Genomic DNA, 23263 nt, shown 5'->3' on the forward strand with positions numbered 1-23263 from the left:
CTACTCTTACTCATGTTAACTTCACTCCTCGATAGGCATTTGAGGTTCCACGCACATCAGTGTATGCTACAGTGAAAGCACCCCTCTCTGGGAACTTCTGAAGAGGTCAGTCATCAACTCATTTCCATCACCAGCTGGGGGATCTTGGGCAAGTCATTTCACATCTGAGAGCTAGTCTCTTCTAGTGAAAATGAGGACATAAGGATACGTTCCCTGGCTATGGCACAGAGTGATTTTGGACATCCAATGAAAGAACATCGAAGTGCTAAGAGTATTTACCAGGCATCACTCCCAGTCACATCATGAGGGGTCGTGGCTTACTGACTAATACAGCCCCCCCAGGTTTTCTGAGAGCTGCCCTGTGAAAACCTAGAGAAGAAATGCAGGTGTGAATACCGGTGTGCTATTTGCTCACATTTACTGAAATAACGTGCAGGCTACTAAGTAAATGGCTGGGTAAGGATTTTAAGTCAAAAGCCAACCTCAACTGAAACAAATGTGTAATTATGATTTGATTTCAGAAGTGCAAACATGATCTGAATTAATTGACCTGCTGCGTAGTCCAAATTCCTGTATTATCGAAGCTGGAGCAGAAGTGGAGTGCACTCTGGAAGTTAGGAAAAGCACAACTCACCAGGGAGGCCTATCCAAGGAGCCATGTGGGTCGCTATGGGGGGGTTCCCACCTGTTCTCAGGGTGAGGCCCCCGCCCTGGGCGGGACTGCTGGTGATGAGGCTGTGCTGGCTACTGGATCGGAGCTGCCGAGGAGAGAGCAGCACGTGGATTCTCCCTGTCGTCAGGCAGAGCTCTTCATTGAGGTGGGCTCCAGGAGGGCTCTGAGCCTCTGCTCAGCCAAGCTCCAGCCAGAAGCCTTGGGAGGCACAGGAGGCGCTGAGCTGCAGCTGCTGCCCAGCTCTCAGGCGGGAGCTGGACTCTCTTCCTCTGCTGCAGGCACGGGGACAGCCAGGCTCAACTCCGCCTGAGCCATGCCAGCCAACCTCACAGAGGGCAGCCCCAATTCCAACGGGACCACGCAGACACTGGATTCCTCCCCAGTCCTTTGCACCGGCACAGTGATTTTCACTGAAGTGGTGGAAGGAGAGGAATGGGGCTCCTTCTACTACTCCTTCAGGGTAAGTTTCCTGCCTTCCACTCTGAACACTGATTTTAAATAATGAGACAAGTGAATTTAAGAGACTCAGTTAAAGAATTCTAGCCAATATATGTGGATGGGTGTAGTTTTTTCTCTTTACTGAAAAGAGTAAAAGAAAAATGATGAGCTAAAACAACGAGTTTTTCATACTATGCAAGGACGTATATTATAGTTTATTATGAATACTGCTGGAGCTTTTCTGCTGCTGCTGAAAATGTGTGAATAATGAGTAGCGTTTATGAGTGGATGATTTTTTTATTTTCCCCCTTTCCTTAGATGTAAGCACTTTTAATTAATCCTAGAGTAGTGCTTGAAATGTCTGTTTCTTGTGGGGGTTATTTCTGTGACTTTTTGCTAGGAATATCAGAGATGTGAAAAGCCCACATGCCCCAGGACAGTGCCTGGTGCAACGAGAGACACAGCACTGAATAAGGAAGGAAAGACCACGCTTTCTTTGTTGAGCCTTCCACTGAATATCAGTGAGAAATAGATTGTTTGGCTGTAGTTGGCGGTGCCACCGTTTACAACAAGTTGCCGCGTAGAACAAACGAGGAACTTGGAGTTTGGTGAGTTTCACCTTCAAAGTATCCAACGGCAACATTGAGGAAATGATCCTTATTAAGCTTATACTGTTCCATCTTCTGCAACAAGATCATAGTCAGGAACAAACCGGCATCTAGAAAACAACAGTTTCCTGCTTCTTGCATCAGCTGGGGCAACAGGTTATTTCACGCGCTGCCTGATGGTGCATTCAGTCATTGCAATAATTCCCAGGTCAGGATCAAACGGGTCTCTTATACCAATAGGGAAAATACTTCAAGAAAAATTCTAGCAGCTTTTTTTTTTTTAATCCTCTGAGTGTTCTTGAAATTATTTGATTTTTACTCGCCAAGGTAGAAATACTGTAATATCCACCTCTCGACTGGAGCTTTGCTTCTTTGTGAACACTCGGAATAAAACTTTCAGCAGGGAGCTGTCCCGGGAGGCAGCCTAGCGCTGCTCAAGGACCAAGAGACAACGTAGCAAAGCAGAGCCCGGACAAGTTACTTAGGCTGGCTGCAGGGGACTCAGTCCCTTAGAGCCACCTCCTAATGCGTGCGCACGCACAGCCCAGCTGCCCAACTCCACGATAGAAAATAGAAACTGAAATTGGAGTTCGTTGCCGTTTACCGCTGACTGAATAATCCCCCTCTATGAAGTCAGCCTGCAGACCCAGAGATTCTGTCTCAGAGAAGCAGGCTTTGTGCACCCAGGAAGCACACGGCTCCTTTCAGTGACACTGCCTCCGTAGCCTCTTTGATATTTATGGAACAGGACAGCAAACAGAATGAAGACAGACTGGCCATTGCAAAAGGGATAATAATCAGCGATAAGGCAGTTGGTCTGAGACTCAGGTAATAATCATTCTCAGCTAAAATCTCATTTGCCATTTTTTGAATACAGCTCCTGAGGGGATGTTTTGAATATTTGGACAAACAAATCCTGGCTCACTCTCTAGTAATGTCTGCTCTCCGTCCTGGCAATATCAGCTCTAGGCACTAAAGAAATCACATCATTTTTATCTCGTCCCTAGTGATATGCTTGCTGTCAAACAACTGGGACCACTGGAGGAGGAAAGGAGCAGAAAGAGAGGAATTATGTCTGGCCAGGAGCTTAGAATGTTCCATTTCTTTTTTTGAGAGATGCAATCATTGACTACAACACAGTGATTTTTAGTTACACAGCAGTCAGCGGTGGTGTTTGTGGGACCCTAGCTTAAATGTCCTAGTGTGACTTTTTTTCATGGTCCCCTTTGAGCCCAAGCCATTTTGATGCACTGTTGATACAGAAATAGTTCTGGTGCAAAACTCGTGTTCACTGTGATCCTTTTACCCCACATTCTTCTCAAGAAGAAAGTCAGAGCTTTGCTTCTTGACCATCTCACAAATGTGTCCTTTTAATCTCCAATGACTTTACCAAAAGCAGTAAAAATATCATAAAAGTTAAAATGGTAACAGCAGTAAAAGTAGCAGAAATAATAACAACACAATAGCCGTATATCTCATTTGCTGTGGGTTTTCTTGGTGCCAGGAACCTTTCTAAAGGACTTCTGTGAAGTATTTCGTTTAATTATTGCAACCTATCATGTATCTTTCCATCTGGAATTGCCTTCCATCTTCATCTAAATTTCACCCATTCTTTAAGGCTCCCTTGGGTTGCTTCCTCCATCATGCCCCTTGACTCATCCCTCCTCTGAGTCCCAGTAGTGTCATGGAGTGTACCTCTCTCCTTGCCACTTAATCCAGCTCTGTCCTCAACTGCTATGTCAATATGTGTCAGGTAAATGTGTAACAGTCATTAAGTTCCTTGAGTGAAAGGAATACCTAACGTTTGTTTCATATTCTCTCCAGAAACCAGCACCATGCTAGGCATACTCAATAAATATTTACTGCATAAATGAAGTGCAGTGTTCTGTTTTCTGTCACCTGCCTATGTTTTATGCGGCTGGGCAACAGAAAGCTTGCTTTCTCAGTGACAGAGGTGGGGGTCTTGTTCACCATGGCTCCACATGTCTGCCTCTGCCCTGCCTGGTTTCTACCAGCTGTAGAGATCCTTCTCTGCAGGCACATTCTGCTCATCCTTATCCCATTTCTAAGCCCACATGACCAAGGTAAGTTACAGATTCCAGTGAGTGGGGTATGGAATTAGTTTTGGCACCAAAGACTGGTAACAAGTACCTGGTGTAGCCCTAAGGAACCCGTTCCCACCATGTTACAACCTTACCTAGTCTCAGCTGTCTTGCTCAGTCTACATGCCTGGGCTTCTAACCTGGTTTCCTACCCAGCACTCTAGTTCTCCTTGGAACCCCAAAGCTTTCTTGGCGGGAGGCAAGACATCCCTGACTAGATCTTACTAGCCCTTTCTTTACGGGCTTAGAGCCTTTTCCTCCTTCTCACCTCTACTCCTAAATTCTTGCCCTTGCTTCCCGCTGCTCTAACCTACTCTGCATCCTAAGGATGTCCTTGGATATCACCAGGAAGGTTGGAGGTGAGTGCACCACCCCTTCCTCCATCACGGGCTTCATGTGACTAACCCTTTGTGGTCCTGGGTTCAAGATTCTCAGCTCATGCCCTGGTTTCCTACATGGTTTCCAATTTCTCAGACTTTCAAGGTCCATCCAGTTCACCTCCTCAAGTCCCGGCCCCCAGCACTATATGGGCTTCAAGAATCTACCAGAAGTTTTCAAGGAGGCTGGGACCTAGTTCATCAGCAAGCGGATAGGGGACCTGAATATAAACCTGTCCAAGTGGAAGACAAAGATGAAATTCTTCATAATAGCCCTTAATTTCGTGGGTGAATTCTCTAGCAATGTTTCCTAAATCTCTGATTCTTAATGATGAGAAAATTAATTCAAAGTAACTGGGAGGGAAATCTGTCTGAATTAGTAAATTGCCTAAATTATAAAATAATGCAAATGAACTCAGTTCTATTACTCTCAGGTGAGGGGAGAAACATGAACCAAGACTGCCAAATATTACCTAATGACGATCTTTTATTGAATCTCCTTCACTGGGTAGTTACAAATGATATGCAATTAGCCTAATTATTCTTTACAGGTAAATGGTTGCTTCTAAGTGCTTGGGGGTGATTGGACACAGTTGCTTCCCTTGGTTTGCACACACTCCTGCAAGCTGTCTTACTGTTAATTTTCTTGACACACCCATCCTCCATTAAGATAACAATAGCAAATTCCAGTTCAACTCATGTCCCAATTATCTCACATTGGGCTTTAGCAAGAGCTCAGTTTAAGAAGTTTAGGTATACCCTGCTTGTTTTCATTATATTTAGGTTGACAATTTGTTTCTAAGAACTCATCCTACTTACTAAGTACTATCATTTTCACCTCCAGTGACTGTCATTTCAACTCCTCTCTGCAAACTTGTCTGCTTCCTTGAACCCTCCTCTTGTCCTATAATACCCCTTTGGGACTTCTTGTCTCCTTTCCTGCCTTGGACCGCAGAACAAGATCAGTTATGCCCTTTCTGCAATCCAGGAGCCCTGGGTCTCTGACCTTCCAATGTATCTCCTGCAAGTCATAACAGGAGGTCCTGCATTTACATCATGCATTTTTTTGTCCTCTTCTAATTAGTTTTACTCAATGTGTTCATTTTGAGTTTCTACAGTTGAATTCTGCAGCTGTTCATAGGAAATTACTACTAGTTTTGCTCAGTGAAATCATTATTAAAGATCTGCTATTTACTGCCTGTTTCTACTACCCAGACTTAGCACTCCACTTTCCAATCTCCTACCCTGGGGAAGCTCTACCATGTCCAATTTCACTCCACATCACTGAGAAAGGCACAAATGTCACTGGTTGGCTCCACAACGGCGTCATGCCATTCCCAAGCAATGTACTCTAGTGTGTGAAAAAGGAAAACTTCAACTAAATTTCTCTTTGCATTACTAATACATCTGATGGCAGGAAACACAATCCTAGTTAGTTCAGATAAACTCAGTCATTGCAGAGTTTTCAGCCAAAGAAGGGCTTTCCTATTTTCTGACTCAGGGAAGGCATCTAAGCTCTAGGGATGGTGCTTCTAGAGTGTGTTTACGCGTGTCTGGTGGGAGTGAGGGAGGGGAGCTGACCTAGGGAGGAATATGGGCAAGTAGACATCAGAAGAGTCCTGTTTTGCCTTCAGAAGTGGTCATCCTGGTTCCAGACCCTTGTCCAGATCCCCATCTGGCCCAAGGCAGGCCCTCACTGTTTTCTGCTGTAGGATCCCTGTGTCACATTTCCTTCAAGTACACAAGTGCTCACATCTCCCTCTCTCCCTCTCTCAATCCTGGCTAAATTTCTGTGTCCTTACTGGAATGAAAAGTTTGGGTGCTTCCCTCCCAACTCTGGGCTATAGAAAACACGTGGTGTTGTCTGTGGTCCTCTCTCTTTACCCATGTGGCCATAAGAACTGTACAACTCCTCCTCATGACGGCTGGGAAAATCCCTAAGGGCTGCATTCCCTGGGTCTTATACAGTAAGTGGACCTCAGCACCCTTCTACTCCTGTGCTCCCAAACTGAGTGGGCGTTGTTTCTTCCTCTCTCTTGTTGTGCTAACCTTTGGAGGGGGCGATACAATGTTTTCTCATCTGTGTCTAAATTTCCTCCCATTCTGTACCACTGTTGTATCCTCTAACACTCCCATCTTCTTTCTCTGTCATGGGGAAACTGACTCCACTGCTTTCTTCCAAACTTATTATTCCAAGCTCTCAGCTCTGAATACTCAAAAGACACATCCTCTTGCAAGGTAGAAAATAATTTCTCGTCAAGCTATTTATGAAATCCTCCACGAAGGTATTTTGAAAGCCGGACGCTGACTTGTTTCACTGTCTGTATTGATAGAATAAAAATTGCATCCTGAGGGCAGATGGAGTAAAGCTCTCTGACTGCCTGAGCTGGGGGAGATTTTGTCAAGGAACTAGGAAGGAACGCATCCATTAATGCTTCAAAATGTCATCCTGTCATCTTTGAAATAATTTCCTGTTGATGTAGTGGGTAAGAATGTTTCGATCCATGTACTCAAGTGGACAAGAAAATGTAACTTTACTTTTCTGTAACTGAACTTAGCTTCTCTCTAGACTTCTCAGTCCACCTGATTGCAGAAGAAGTAGCCTAGTCATCCTCAGGTAAACTGAGGCTCTGAAGCCTTCCCCATCATTTTAGGGACGGACCAGCTCTAAAGCCAGACTGCTGGTGTCAGGTCCCAGCGCCACCAGTATCTAGTCGTGTGACTTTAGGCAGTTCACTTCTGCCTGTGCCTTAGTTTCTTCATCTGACAAATGAGGCTGTAAGAAAAACAAAATTCAACTAAGTTTTATAGATCCTATTGGCTTTATTCAATGACTCATGAATCGGGCAGCATCCCATCTAGCAAATAGAAAGGAGCTCTGAGAGACCTTGTAGGACAACAGGGGAGAGACAAGGAAGTTACTAGCAGAGTGGACTGTTTGTGGCGAGGTCACTTTCCTTTAGAGGATGGCAGGGATCTATCAGGCAGCATGCCTCACTAGTGTGGACCAGATAACTCCAGGTTGACTGGCTTGAGATTCCACTCCCAGGAGAGGTTGAAACTGTAATTAAGTTAGGTATTAAATCTTGGTTTGGTGATGTGAGCTTAACCCCTATTTTGGCCCTGTTGTCTCTCTTTTTCTTTAAACAATGCTAATCATTGAATGTGCTTCAGAGGGTTGCTGTAACGAGCTAAGTAACTGGACGCCTGTGAAGCCGTTAAGAATGGAGAGTGGCCTAGACTACAGTGTTCAATAAATGTTAATTATTATATCCCCAGGAATTGGTTGTTTCACTCATTTCAAAAGCTATTTACTGAGAGATGAGGAGCCCACAGTCTCTATATGGAAGAAGCTTCTAAAGATTCTGGGAGAGATCACTGTGGATGAAGCTCTTCAGGACAACTTTAACACGCGTTAGGTCCCTAAACAGTGGTGGTGAATTGAGCTGTTTCTTTCCATTAGACCATGAAAAATGTAGAACAACATATCTAGAGAAGATTCCATTTCTTAGATCATCCTGACATGATGTCTAATTTTTATCTATGCAAGCTTAATGACCCATTACAAGAAGGGCTATTGACAGAGCTGGGAAATGATGTCCCAACCAGAGAAAGGAAGGATGGGCTTCTACTGTGGCAAAGAAGATTTTCTATACAACAAGATGGCAAAACCACTCAAGGTCAAGGTCACGAAGAAGTCATTAAGGAGTAATCAGGGTGTTTTTTTTTTCCCTCAGGCAATATTGATGGCTGCCTAAAATGCCTATACTTGTTAGCGCTTTACAATTAACAACATGATTTCACAGTATTTCATTTGATCTTCCATCAGCTCTAGGAGGGTTAAAATATGTGAACATTAAGTCTGAGAGAAGTTAAAGGTAGGAACTGCCTAAAAAATGAAATAAGAAAGAAAACTAGAAAAAAAGAAAGATTTTAGTCAGGATAGGTTAGGGTCTGCAACAATAAAACTAAACCCTGAATCTCAGTGGTTTAACACAGTGAAAGTATTTTTCTCTCCTGTCCCAGTTTTAGGCAGGTCAACTTGTAACTCTGCATTCTAGAACAAGTGGTTTCCAAGGGAGATGACAAACCTTCTCTTATCTACTTTGGCTTAAAATGACACATGACTTTGACTCTGATTCCATTGGCAAGAATTAATTAGCTGATGGGCGTGAGAAATGTAGCTTAACTGAATGCCCCCAGTGTGGGGAACACAGTGTACTGCTCTAAAGCTTGGTTTGATCTTCACCGTCTGCATGATAAAACCCAAAGTCTTCAGCCTCGCTGCCTGTCACAGTCTGACCTGACCGCGCTCCCTGCTCCTCTCCTCACATCCTGGACCACGCTGGGCTGAATGTCTCACCACATTCTAAGGAAATGAGGTTCTGTTTACCTTTGGCAGAAATGCCTTTCTCACACCTTTTCCTTCTGATGTCACACCTAAGCTTGATTGCCCCCTTTTCTGTGAAGGCTTCAGATTCGTGTAATAGTCCAGCACCATCGCACTCCTTGTGCTCTCAAAGCACATCAAATCTCTGTGCAACATGACTCATCTCTTGACATGTATGTCCACCTACACACACAAACACAGACACACACACACACAGACATGAACACGGACACACAGACACACAGAGACACAAATGTACACAGACATGTGCAGTGTGCACGTGAACACAGACACATACATACACAGATACACACGTACACACACACACCCCAGATATCAGTCATTTAGGGGCACCTCTAGATTTCACTACCACTAGTATAGTGTCTGACATATAGCAGATAAATGGCCAATAAGTATTTTGTTGAATGAAACAGCACATCAAGAAACAAACTACATAACAAGTTTATTCCTAAGGTCTCAATAAATTCACGTGAACAGTTAGAGTGGAGTCTCTATTCTACAAGCCATTGGGTTTGAATTTTAAAAGTGCTATGATTTGGAGGAGTCCTGGTGCCACAGCAGGCCATATTGGTGGGGGGTGGTGTGGAGACAGAACTTTAGACTTGAAGCGAACACCACCAAGGTCTGTCTGTTGTCCTTCACAAGCTGCCAGCACTGGTTCCACACCTGGAGACCGTTGACCTCTGAGCTCGAGACAGCAGGCAGGTATTGGGAAAGGCACATGTTAACATTCGCATGCCTGTTCTCCATTTATGTGTTCTCATGCCTGATTATAGAAGCTAAGCCACAGAGCTCCTCTGCAAGGTACAGCGGGCAGAGGGCAACATCTGTAGCCAATAGGAGCTGCTCCAATAGGGTGTATGGATCCAGCCTCATCTACTAGAATCTCAGTCAGTCACACATGATTCCTGTCTGCTGCCTCTGGACACTTCAAGCAGAAAATGTATCTGTCTTGTGAACAGTGAGACTCCAGCTGCTTTCTTTGGGTAAGATCTTGTACTGGGTACAAGGGAGCCAAAGAGGATTTATCACTATCCTAAGGGGCTGGTAAACTAATGTTTTAATTCAGCAAATATTACTAAAATGACTTCAGCCTTGTAAATTCTTAACACCTATAGATAAACATAAATATGTCTCACTCAATTTAATTTAAATTTTAAAATAAATTAAATATCATGTCTAAAAATAAATCAAAGTATAATAATGTAGAATACAATCTTTTAAACTATGTTCTTTCCCTCCCCATATGTTGTATACCCCTTCACCCTACCAAGTTGAGAATTGCAGATTGGCTTGACTGAGTGGTACCTTAGGCACTGGGGGTTCAGAGATGGACAAAACAGGTACTTGCCCTCAGGCAGCTCTGCCTAATTGAGAAAACAGACATATAGTCAATAATTATGATATAAGTATAAGAGAAGAGGATGTAGGCACTTAGATAAGGGAAGAAAAGGAGGGGGCTGGGCAGGGGCGGTATAAATAAATTGAAAAGAAGGATTTCTGCATAAAAAATCAAATGGAGCTGCATAGAACACAAGTAGATTGAAGCTCTGGATTTAGGTGGATGAGTTAGAGAGGCAAAAAGACCCAATGGACCATTAGACTTAACAATATGTATTTTTTTTCCTTATAGGCAAAAAGAAATCTTTGAAATTTTATTAGCAAAAATGTTGACAGTGAAATCTGTGACTTTAGAGAGATTAATCAGGCTGCAGAGTGTTGGACGGATTGGAGGGAAGGGTCACTGGGAACAGAGAGTCCGTTATGATGACCCAGTGAGAGGTATGGGTGCTCAGTCTGACAAGGATTGTCTGGGAGCTGAAAGGAAGAAGCAATGGGACGTCATGTCGGATCACATGCAGGTCCTTGGGCAATCAGAAAAGGTTGGCAGAGGCAGAGAAGAAAGACGATATGGGGGTTAAAATTGATAAGCTGATTCTAAAATATACATGGAAAGGCAAAGGAAGTTGAATAGCCACAATAATTCTGAAAAAGAATAAAGTTGGAGAACTCACACTAGCTGGTTTACAGACCTACTGTAAAGCTACGTGTGGTTCTGAGGAAAAGATAGACATCCAGAAATGGAACAGAGTAGAGAGTGCAGAAATAGACCCACACATATATAGCCAATTAATTTTTGACAAAGGTAAAAAGGCAATCCAACGGAGAAAAGCACAAATGGTGCTGGAACAAAAGGATAACCGTATGTAAAAAGTGAACTCCTGCCAAAATCTTACACACTATAAAAATTACCCCCAAATGGATCATACCCCTAAGTATAAAACCTCAAACAAAGCATCTAAAAGAAAATATAGGAGAAAAGCTCTGTGACCTTGGATTAGGCAAAGATTTCTCACATACAACATTAAAGGCATATCCATAAAGGAAAAATTTGATAAATTGGACTTCATTAAATTGAGTTTCTATAACTTGAAAGATGCTAGTAAGAGATTAAAAAGGCTAATTACATAGTAGAAGAAAATATCTATATTTTACATATTTAATAAGTAATTTTTATTTAGAACGTATCAAAAATTTTCAAAGCTCAATAAGCAGGAAAAAAAATCCCAATTAAAAAAATAACAAAACTTTTGAACTGACATCTCTTATCAACAGAGTGATTAAGAATTGCCTTTCAGGAAATCTGCAAAGTTGTGAAGCCAGAGCATGCATGAAAGAAGAAATCAGGACCTGAAAGGACCTCAGGACCAATGATCCTCCTCACAGAACCCAAGGATGGGGACATGCTAGAACTTGAAAGTTGGACTCTTATCAGAAGCATAGGATCCCTCATTCAGGAAAATCCGGTGTTAAAATTCATTTCCCACCTCATCACAAGTGTTTGGAACCCCATCATAAATGTCTAGAACGCCATTGTAAATGTTTAAAACCTTAACATAAATGCTTGAAGCCCACCAATCAAGAACTGTCTCGCTAGCGTTTCTGGGTGCCAGCCTGTTCTCCTTAACCTCTTAAATTTCCCCCAAATCCTGAATTGGGGAGACAGATCTGAGGGCACACGCCCCCCCCCCCCCCCCCCGTCTCCCTGCAGGTGGATCTCGAAGAATAAAGCACATTTCTCCCCCAAAGGCTGATGCCATAATTAATTGGCTTGTTTACGAGCATTGGGCAGAGAACCCCTATTTTGTTCAGTGAAAGGACCACAGACAGTCAAATAGGCATTCCATTTATTCCACATTTTGGGCAGTTCAGGGCTAGCTCTGCTCATATTTCTCTTCCTATTATTATCTAGATTAGAAACAGATTGAATAGACTTTTATGAACGTTGATTCAGACTGGACTGTATTTTTCTGAGTAACCAACAAGTATCTCACTCTTCCCAAAGAAAAAGGCCTTAAATTTTTCAGAATGTTTCTTTACTTTCCAGATAATGACAACGCTATTCATGTGTAATTTTATGGAAAAATACTAAAAGCACTTTAAAAACATTAGCTCAAAAACTACCCAAAACATCAGCTCATTTTTTTGAGACTGCTCAATAGGAGGACTTTTTATTCTCCCCTCATAGCGTATAGAATCACATCCTTTTCTGATGTGGACTCTGGACCCTGAAGCCAGTTCTATATCGTGCCACCCTGACCACATTACAGGGCTCTCTGGCCCCAGGCAGCTCTGCTGAGGGAGCAGAACTGAGATGGCTTCTCTGCAGGATGGTGAAGTCGGGGAGGATACAACTGTTACCTTTTGGGGAGAGAAGGAGGCAGGTAGTGGTGGAGGAGTTATACTCGCTAATTACCTGTGAGAACCACCCCCCACACCCAGCCCCAGAGGAGTGGACAGTGAAGGAGGACTGATGCCCTTGCCCTTAAAGACCAGCCTCTTAGACTCTCCACCCACCCAGACACTTCATCCTCCCACACTCTCCAGCCACCCAGAACATTCCCCTATTGCCAAAGTTAAATAAAGCAGAAACTTCCTGGGACTCCCCCTTTTTGAGTTCCATTTTTGGAAGGAAAGAGACTTCTGCAGATAACAGTAGGTAATTGGAGAGGAATAAGAAGCAAGCAGAACCTTGACAGGATTCACAAGAACCCAGATTAAGCTTTCCTGGCCTCTCACAAGCCACTCCTTTCCCTTCCCAGCCTCCTCTGTCTGCTCTCCTCCCTATCAGGGCATTCAACATGGACTTTGCACGCTCTGCTTTAAAAAATTTTTTTTCTCCCACCTCTTTTCCCTAGTTCTCCTTTCATCTCAAAATTTTTTTCCTCAAGGAGCAGTGTTGCAAGTCTTAACATAAAAGCAGTTCTGAGTAAATGAATTCCTTCCCTCAGGTGTCTCTCCCCGCAGCTCCCTTAACCATCTATGGCTATTTGCATTTTAAAGAGGACTTTGCTTAATGTAAATAAACCCCTACTCTCCTGAGCTCCTGGGGCCTGAGACTGCAAGGAAGGTCATCCTGGGTCTAGAGGATTGTTGGAGTATCTTGAAGAAGCAACAGCAACAGGGAAGAAGGTGCCCTTTCCTTCTTCTTCCCTCTCCTCAAGTCTCTTTGTGTTGCTCCTCTGCCGGGCTGGAGCCATGACTCACCCAGGCCTGCTGTATTCCAGGCTCTGCATGGGACCAGAGAGCTCTCACAGCACTCAGAATTCCACTCGCATATTGAACAGAAGTCAAGGACCATTATTCACAACTCATAATTTAATAAAAAAAGGAAAGGGAATATTGTTAGTGCCCAAATGCAAGTTTCCTTTCTTTCATCTAGTATTGTGGACTATTGCCCTTGGCATCACATAGCAATCTATGCAAATAGAAAATATTCTTTTGATTAAGAATAAATTTGATTCCCTTTCCAATCCATTTAGTTCCTTTTGAGGGTCTTTTTTTTTTTTTTTTTTTGCCTAGGTTGGGATAAATTCAAAAGGTATGCAAGAATACAGAAACTATTAGCCAAAAATAAAACTTAGAATAATTTATTGAATGCTATTTCTGCCAAGCACTTAGTCTTTTCCATTGATTGTTTTATTTATTCCTTCATTATGCAGGTTAAGCTAGATTATGCTGTGGCAACAAAAAAGCAGATATCATCAGAGAGTTAAAACCATGATGTTTATATCCTGCTGTTGCCACATGCTCATTATTGGTTAACAAGGGGCCTCTGTTTATTGTAGTCACTCAGGGACCCAGGCTGATGGAAACTCTATCTCAACACAGGCTTCCATAATATAAGACTCAGAAGACAGACAGACAAACAGAATAGTGAACCCCGCACTGACTTTTATAGCTGCTGCCCAGAAATGACACATATCACTTCTGCTCACAATTCACTGGCCAAAGTAGGCTCGTGGTCAGATCTGGTCTCAATGGAACAGAGAAATATAATCTTCCCTCTGAGAAAGGCAGGGGATATTGGCAATCCTAACAGTAACTCCTCTAACTCTAAAACAGGCATTATTATGCTGATTTACAGAGCAGCAAAGTGAGGCTCAGAGAAGATAAATTCACACAGTAGTTAATAGTCCAAAGATTAGAACCCAGATCTGGTACCAAAGCACATGATGTTTCCATCCTATCAGAACTTCCCAAAGGATATTCCACAGAACTCTAATTAAGAGAGTTGCTGAGCAGATAAAAGGGGACTATGGCCAAAAAGGTTTGGGAAACAGCACACATTATATATCGTCATATGCTTAGAGGATGTATTAGCCTATTTAAGTCTCTGAGAAGTCTTACAGAAAAGAAACCTGTTTAGTTCTGCCTAACCTGCGTTTCCCAAATTTGTTTGACTGCAGACATTACTTCGGTACCTCTAATGATGCTCCATGGAGAATGGTCCCTGAAAGCTCAGAAAACGCTCTGCCATGTCATGTTCTCTCCCTGAGGAACCTGCAGAATAACCTAACAGAACCACATCTTTAGGCAGATGAAGCCCAGAGAGATAGTGATCTTCCTAAGGTCGCACAGCCAGTAAATAGCAGAGTCAGGACAAGAACAGTGGTCTCTAGGTTTCTGAGTCAGATCTCCTGGGCAGCTTGTTGGGAGGATCATGAAAATATGAGGGTACTTTAGAAACTAGAAAACACTAGTCAAAGTAAGATAGCATTAATTCTCAATGCTAAGCATGAGTGAAATATATAAAATATTTGAATAAATGAAAAAACATGTGGTGCTCCAGGACAGGAAGATTTAATTTTGTGAAGATATTGATGAGGATTATTTTGGACTGGTTACTTTTGAAAGCTGCAGGCAGGAAGGAAACTCTGAAGGGTGGAATTTGCTTGCCCTTTGATGAGAGACATTTGCATTTGTGAAGGAAGTTTCCATCTGTAGGGGTGTCTTCCTCTCTGTACCAGGAGGAAGGGGGGATGACCTTATCTCTAGAAACTCTTAATGGGGAAGGCAAGGACTTAAGTCTGCATAATAATCTTGCTCGTGTTTACTGTGCTTGTCTGGTAACCTCATGTAACTGACTCCTCCCCCCACCCCACCCCCCCCCACCACCAACATCCTCCTTTGTCTTTAGCTGAAGATGGTATTTAAGGTGGTGGCTTCAGCCATTTACTTAATCCAATGTGATTCTTATCTAAAGTTGTAGGACTACCCAATAACCAGACCCCACCTGCAGTGATACCATTTTAATGACATTTTTTTTTACATATTCTTTCCTTTGTCTTGTAAAGAGATAACTCACATACCTATGCCTTAAATTTAGCCCTACCCTCAACCCATGTTTGCAGCTCTCACTCCCCATGGGTCCTGTCCCCATGCTTGCAGCTCTTATTCCCCATGGGTCCTGTCCCCATGCCTGCAGCTCTTACTGCCCATGGGTCCTGTCCCCATGCCTGCAGCTCTTACTGCCCATGGGTTCTGTCCCCATGCTATTTCATACTATTCTCTGAATAAAAGAGCATTAATGCCAGACCTTGAGAGTCCAAGAAATCTTTCTTTCAACTCCTTGGCTCACCAAGCCTGCATCAGATATCAATTCTTCCCAAGTTATCTTATAATGTTTAAAACAATTTTAGTCAAAATTTCAATGTGACTGTATTAATTTGACAAAATCATTCAAAAAGTCATTGAAAAAAAAACCAGGCGAGAAAAGCTAAGAGATTTAAATATAAAGGCTAATGAGGAAGAGGGATTTTTTTTCCCTATTGGTTATTAATAAAGATAAATCTGCATTAAGCAAAACATTTTATAATTAGTACAATAATTAACAGACCAATAATAACAAATAGTTAGCCCTGAAAATAAAATCCTAGTACATATATGAACTTAATACTACAAAGAAGCTATAAAAATTTGTAAGAAAGGATGATTGTTTTGGCAATGATGGGGTGCAGGGCAGGCCTCCCCAAGATGCGCCACTAGGGTATGCAGATTATTTCAAGCTGAAGACAATAAAGGCTCAGACTCAGCAAGAACATTCGACCTTTCCCCCCAACTGCCTAAAACAAATTTAAAATAAAGGCCTGTCTCCAGGACAGGCCATCACCATAGATAACTTTGGGTTCAGTAAACTGGGAGGATCCTTGCTAAGCCCACTCTTATCAAAGTTCTATTTACCAAACACTTGCTTTTCCATTTCCATGTGGGTTGCCTTCTTTCCCTTTGAAGCCCCAAATCACTACCCCAAATGTCCTCCTTCTCTGTAGCTGAAGATACGTTAAACAGGTAGCCTCAACCAGTTGGCTGAGTTGCTCAGTCTGCCTGAGCCTCTTCCATGTATACTTGTTATAAAGCTTTGTTTCATTTTCTCCTGTTATTCTGTCTCATGTCAATTTAATTCATTCTCCGGCCAGAACAACCCAGAGCAGGTAGAGGAAATGTCTTCCTCCCCTGTGGCAACAAAAAGGGTGGATGTATGATGATTCTTATCCCATGTAAAGATATGAGACCAATTTCAGTTGGATTTGGAACTCAGTTTTTTAAAAATAACTAGAAAAAAAGTATAATTATCAGACTGATTTTGGGATGAGCAAGGACTTTCTGAGCCTAAAAATAAAAATTTAAAGGGAAACAACTGAGAAAATTATTTGCAATAAAAATAAATATGTATAATATTATAGTCAATAATATATATAATAATTATGTGACAAGTATAACGTGATTAAAGTCCTTAATACATAAAGACCAGAGCCTTTAGAAGAAAAGAAGATATTTCTAATAGGGAAGATGAGCAAAGAAAATAAAAAGAATTTTAGATACAGTGTAGAGTTAAAAGAACATATAAAAATATTTTCTAGTGGTCTGAACAATACAAACAACAATAAAATATAATATGAGATATCAGATTGGGTAATATTAAAGAAAAATGTTACATAAAGCATGTGACAGTTCTATAAAACTGTTGGTGGGGAAGTAAATCGGGACAACAAACCCAACTTTTCCTGAGAGAATTTTGGTAATATACAGCAAGCCTAAACAATGTATTTGCACTTTGACTTAGTAATTCTGCTTGCAGGATTGAACCATAAGAATTCTAAAGAAAGGGTCAAAGAAACTTTAGACACAATCTTAGATTTAAGCTGTTTTATTCAGTACGTATCCGAGAATAGAAGAGTAAAATTGTTACATAACCATAGGATGGAGTATTAAGGAATATTATCAACCTAAAACAACCACTGCTCTGTGTTCAATATCAAAGGTTCTTCTAAAGCACAATAAAATGTAAATATAGTATGTAATGTAAATATAGTCCAAGTTTTATAAGCTAAATAGATATTCAAGCAGAAAATATGGAAAAGAATATAACAAAATGGGAAAGTGAGAAATTCTCTTTGGATGGTAAGTTTTTATCTTTGTACTTTTTTTTTATCTTACTAAATTTTTGATGGTGAGCACATATTACTTTTATTATCAGAAACATGTAATGATAATCATGTAAAATGCACCATGCAGCCTCTCAAATAGATTTTGCACATTGTATTTCCATGAGAACAAATGAAAGGATCAATTTCCTCTGCAGTGAAACCTTAAAGGAGGCTCTGAAAGTGTGCCAATGGAGGGAGAGCAGGGTCCAGACAAGTACTGGCCCCTGAGGATCACATGCGGAAGGGTCTGGGAGCTGCCAATGTCTCTGTAGTAATGAACTATGTGGGTGGGAGAGGGATGTGATCTTTACATAATTAAGGTTACACATTTCCAGAGCCACAGCAGAATTCAGGAATTTGCTGGGGGCAATGCGATGATTCTCCCATTTCATTTCTTTTCCCCCTCTCTTGTATAGCTCCCCATATAACTGTTTTCCCACTCCAACCCCCAGTTGAGATTGATAGTGATTTCTGGTTAGGCATGCAACCTGTGAAAATCCATTTTTCCAATCTTGCATCATTTTTCTGTTTTCATTGGGATGGGCTGAACCACAAAGTGTGCTTGGACATCATGTCAAACAGAGAACAGTAGGAAGGTGGATTAGACAGAGGTAAGCTTCAGGCTAGAGGACCAACCTGGCCTGGTGATCTGGCCCCTGCTAGGGAACCAGGGCTTCTGAGCATAGATCCAAAGTGCTGTGGCCAACTCCATCAAAGTCCAAGAAGCTCAGGTGGGAGTGATGCTTGGAGGCAGGCAGGTGGCTGCATCTGTAGACCTCAGATAGGCTCCCATGGAGTGACTGATGAGAAGTGGAGGGACTCGCACCTGACCCTGAACAGGGGTGGCTTGCAAGACTCAGATAGCATATAAGGGACCAGAACATGCAGGCAAGGAAATGAAGGGACAAATGGAAACCAAGGCAGATGACCAGCTGTATGAATTGGGTGCACACTAACTCATTAGCATTTTAAACTCTGCTGACCAACCACCCAACTTAGATGCACAGAAAATGAAGCCCCCAAGAGAAGCAATTTAGGACATCTCCCTGGAATCCTTGTACTGAGCCCCTCTCATGTTCTTATCTACCAGATGATCAGCTCCATACCCTGGCCTCCCATCTGCTTCTGCTCTTCCATTTGCTAGCTCTCCCAGGTTTCTTTTAGCTCTTGATTCTGAGCGTCCTAGACAGACTGGAAACTACAGACTGAAGGATCAGTGTCTGAGTTGAGATGGGCTCTCAGGGGCAATGTTCCTCAGACGCTTTCCCATTTATTAGTGCCTCCAAAACAGAAAAAAAATTCCCAGAGGCTTATATTTTTTAATTATGTGGATCATCAGGAAGAATAGCTCCTTGATATTTTTATTACATAGTGATTACTTTGGTTTCTACTACACTGTAGAGATTTGGACCTAATTTATCCAAATGTTAGTTTTCTATATTTCAGTGGTCCAAAGCTCAAATAGCAATTTTAGTGTTAATCTCCATTCTTGGTACATAGTAGATGCCTCTTTTGCTTGTTCAACAAATATTAATTACTACCTGCACTTGGAGCCCGGTGGGTTTTCAGATGATTTCTAACATCTGTGTTCTGGCATGTTATGGGAATTCAGATGGAATCCCAAAATTTAATCGCCTCAAATCTTCCAATACACCCTATTTGTGATTAATCTGGAGATCCTCATGTGACCCAAGAATGGGTCACAAGAAGGGACTCACGTTAAAATGAATGTGGGACTCCGACATTTCTGTTTCTGGTGAAATCTGAGAATTTACTAGTAACCAGAAAGCTAAATCAGACAGTCATGCAAATACAGTCCCATGCACCAAACTTTGATTGGAATGAGAAAAACTAGGCAGTGGGAAATTAACATTGTTAATTAGATACTAAACATGACCTGCAGCAATAATGATAAAATACTCCAGACCAATAGCTAACCCTTTCTGGTCAGAGTAGAAAGAGCCAATGCAGTTGTTCAATATGTCCTGGAGGCTAAGAAATAATCATTAGGCAGTGAATCACTTTCCTGTTCAGCTCCAGTTTGAAGGAACTAAATTTATATTCTGTCCCCTATGATAACGGTGTTGAGGGGTAAGGCAAAGGCAGTTCAGGCCATGGAGACAATTAGAGATGATTCCAGATGGAGAAGAGTCTTCTCTTTTGATACCAGGTTCTTCTAACTCAAGACAAAGACCCAGGGTGGTCCTTGCCCCATTTTTTAAATAGTTGCTTTTCAGGACAAAGGATCACTTTCTCATTAGAAGCCCTTCTCTGCTCTGTGACAACACCTAATGTTCGCGGATGGCCCCTCTCTGTCCTCTTTAACCTGAAAGTTTTCGCCCCTCACTTAGACTGTTGCCAGGCATGCTACTTCTTTGCTTGGCTACTTCTACTCATTTTTTCAGACTCAACTCACATATTAATTTCTCCAAGTTCCATGTTTTGACAGGCATGACCAGCCCCTCCTCAAGTTCTACAACACGTCCCTTACTTGGGATTCTACAACATCTCTATTATGGTAGCTCACATTGAAAATTACTGTTTGTATATGTGCCTCCACCATCAGACTCTGAGCTCCTTGACTTAGCCTGCCTTCTCTCCCCAAAGCATATTGAACTTTGCTACTAGATTCTCAATAAATATTTGTTGAACTTGATTATACAGAATGCAACCCAGCATAATCATGTTCACAGCAACATGATTTGAAGGACAGTTTCCCACTTCAGGACTGAGTATCATTTCTACACCAATATACCTGTTCCAAGGCTCTCCCCTTGGGGTAAATGCCTTCCCCTCTGATATACTACACGGGAATTCACAGAATAACTCTTAGCCCACAACTATTTGGGACCATCTTGGGCCACAGCCCTGCTGTCAATCTCAGCAGACCAGGCTGCTACACCACCTCCTAATCCTTTCACATCTCTGTTCTTCATGCGGGAGGCCCACCAGCCCTTAGTCGGAGGGTGCAATCTACATCCATGCTCTGGACCCCTGTTAAAGCGAAGTGAAAAGCCTTACAAAAATATGAAACTGGAATTAACATCCACACTTAGATATAGCTTTATGGAATTTTCCTATTTTTTAATAAGAGTAATTAATTTGAAAATCTACTTACATATTTTTCATAATTGAGTATTAGAAACGAAGGCTACCCTCAGTAATCAAAGATAGAGTTCCCATAGTTCCAAGTAAAACAGTTAGAAAAGGCGAGTGCAGATAGAGAGTTGTGATGACAATAATTCACTTGCATTTGCGAGGGTGTCTCCCAGCTGAGTTCCTGGGAGGGTGGTGAAAGTGCAGATTTTCCAAAGGGGCATCATCGGGAGGTGATGGCTATGGGGAAGAAGCCCAGGTGGGCACTCCTGAGCAAGCCCAGTCCTACCTGCACGCCTCCTGGTTGGCCGTCACTGGTTGTCAACCCCCTGGCAGTGCTTCTGAAGCAGCAGGGAGGACAAGACACAGGGAGAAGTTGGGACAAACTCCTGAATGAGAGGTTCCCAACTTTTCAGAAATGGCTCCTGTCCAGGGGTTTCCAGAGCCTCCTAATGTATCTCATTCCCGCAGTCTAATTAAGCAGCTCCAGCAATCCAAAGCTTTGCAGTCTGTTCCTCCCGGTCTCACTTGAAATTGTGCACTCCCTGGTTACAGAGTGACTCATCCTCGATGGAATTAGACATTTTCAGATATCAGCTTTTGATATTGCCAACCCACCTAAGCAAACTAATGAGGCCTGGAGCAGCCTCAGAGCCCAGGTGCCGTGAATGATGGGTGGCATACGGGTCTCAGTGACAGGACAGCACAGCTTCTTTTCCTGCTCGCTGAGAACTGAGGCTGAATCATAACCTTTCTGAGACTTCATTTCCTCTCTTGGCATGTAAGATATTTTTGCTCCTTCCGGTGTTTGTGATATTCATCTGCAACATCGCAGAAATAACAATAACCATAAAATGAACAATGAAAATGTAAGGAGTACAGAAAGTTCTGTGATGCAGCCGTATCTTGTGTGATGTTCTTGACTACTGTTGTGTGGAAGCCACACATGGCTCCAGTGTCCACCTATTCAAACACATATTGAGCATTGACCTTACTCTCAGTCCTGGACAACACAGTTTGACACCAACCCAGCTCCGGACACCCAGGTTCAGACAAGTTTTGGGTCAGAAGGAAAATGAAGATGTTTCCTACTTGAAAATCGAACGTAAATGAGGCAAGTTCACCACCAACTGGTCCCAGATTGGAGCAGAAAACTGCTACAGTAAGCAAGGCATGGACTTTTCAGTCAAGCAAAATGGTGTTCGAATCTCAGCTGCATCACTTATGAGCCAGGTAGCCCAGGTTAGAAGTTCTCTGAGTCCCATTTCCCTACCTGTAAGATTGAAGACGGTGACAGCTCATCAGTCAGGTTGTGATGATTAAGTGAGCAGTATGTAAAGCTTCTCAAATGGTGAGTGGCACGTGAAGATCAACCAATAACAAACATTTATTAACACCTACTATACATTACAAACTCAGTCAGTCAGGTGCTAGGCAACACATTCAAACAATATTAATTCCCATTCACCCTATGATTGTTAAAGGTACTTCAGACTGTTTTTTTTTCCAGATTCCAGTACTCCACTGGAAAAGAAGATTATTATTCCTTGAATTTGGATAAATCGTGTCTTCCTCTCCAGACAAATCTGACATGTCTAATTTCAGCTAGAGTACCCAAGTAAATGTCATGCATTTCCTGATGTAATTCCCATTTCAGGTAACCTTTTCTGTGATACTTATAAGTACCCTTGCACTTGTCATCCGACAACTATTTCTTAAGCACTTTCTGTGGGGATGACAGAATGCCAGCCTGGAATGGAGACCCAGACCTAATGCCTGCCTTCATGGGCATCCATTTGTCTCTAGAGGCATATCCCATGGTGCTCTTGGGATATTATGGGATATCCCAAGATATCCCACAGATATCAGCCCTGTGACATCACCAGCATCTTCAAGGGAATCCAGCAATTCATCCCTCGAAATCCCAGGTTGTAATTTTCTGATCTGCAGAGGGCTGATGTCACCGCTTGGTCTCATAAACTTGAGGTTGAAAACCAATTAGTTGTGAGCCCACAACCATGTAACTGAGTTGAAAGCACTGTAGTCTTTAGCCATTTAAAAATTCCAAATTCGCCTATTACTTCTACTCAGTGCAAACTTCTGTCTGGAATTTTTCCTCAGACGACCACTAGGGGGCATTTAATCCCCAACTATACTCGGCAATAATTCTGAGAATGGTGTTGGGACACCATCAGTCCCTTGGCGGGTACCAGGGTGCAGAGGTGGAGTGCCTGTTAGGCTCAGGTGAAATTCCGATAGACTGGAACTGAAAATATGACAAAAAGCATGAATTCAAGCATCATGTTGAAATGGTAGTGAGTTATTTATAAATCACTCCTCAAATCTATATGTAGTCAATGAAACTAAGGAAAGAGAGAAACCAATTTTTATTGTGTGTATACTATGCATCAAGCACTGAGCTAGAAATCTCCATTTTCATTATCATATCTATTCATCACAAGTATCCTGGGGCAGATTCTATTTTTATCTTCATTTTATCAATGAGAAAACAGGCTCAGAGAGGTTATCACTTATTGATGTATCACACATCTAGAAAGTAGCAAAGAATCTGACTCCACATCAGCTTGATTTTAAAGCCCACCCACTTTTCTACCAAATCGCTCACCTGATTGTGATGCTCAAATGCCTTTGAACTTGTTTCCTCAATTCCCATTGTCATAATTTTCCAAATCCTCATATTACCTTGGGATTTGTGTGTATGTGCATGTGAATGCATGGGTAAGAATGCTATGAATAAATGATCTTACAACTAAGTGTTTTCATACT

At 42.2% G+C, this 23263-nt stretch overlaps 1 protein-coding gene across 1 annotated transcript in view; it reads left to right on the forward strand.

Annotated features, from left to right (window-relative positions):
* Window positions 1-607: 607 nt before the first annotated feature.
* Window positions 608-23263, forward strand: part of NPSR1 (neuropeptide S receptor 1) — a 150216-nt gene continuing 127560 nt past the window's right edge. The window contains exon 1 of the mRNA XM_014838764.3: window positions 608-1133. Coding sequence (XP_014694250.2) covers window positions 987-1133 — 147 coding nt within the window. The 5' untranslated portion in view covers window positions 608-986. The remainder of the gene's footprint in view (window positions 1134-23263) is intronic.

The sequence above is a fragment of the Equus asinus genome, chromosome 1 (assembly GCF_041296235.1).
Source record: "Equus asinus isolate D_3611 breed Donkey chromosome 1, EquAss-T2T_v2, whole genome shotgun sequence".
Taxonomy (NCBI): Eukaryota; Metazoa; Chordata; class Mammalia; order Perissodactyla; family Equidae; genus Equus; species Equus asinus.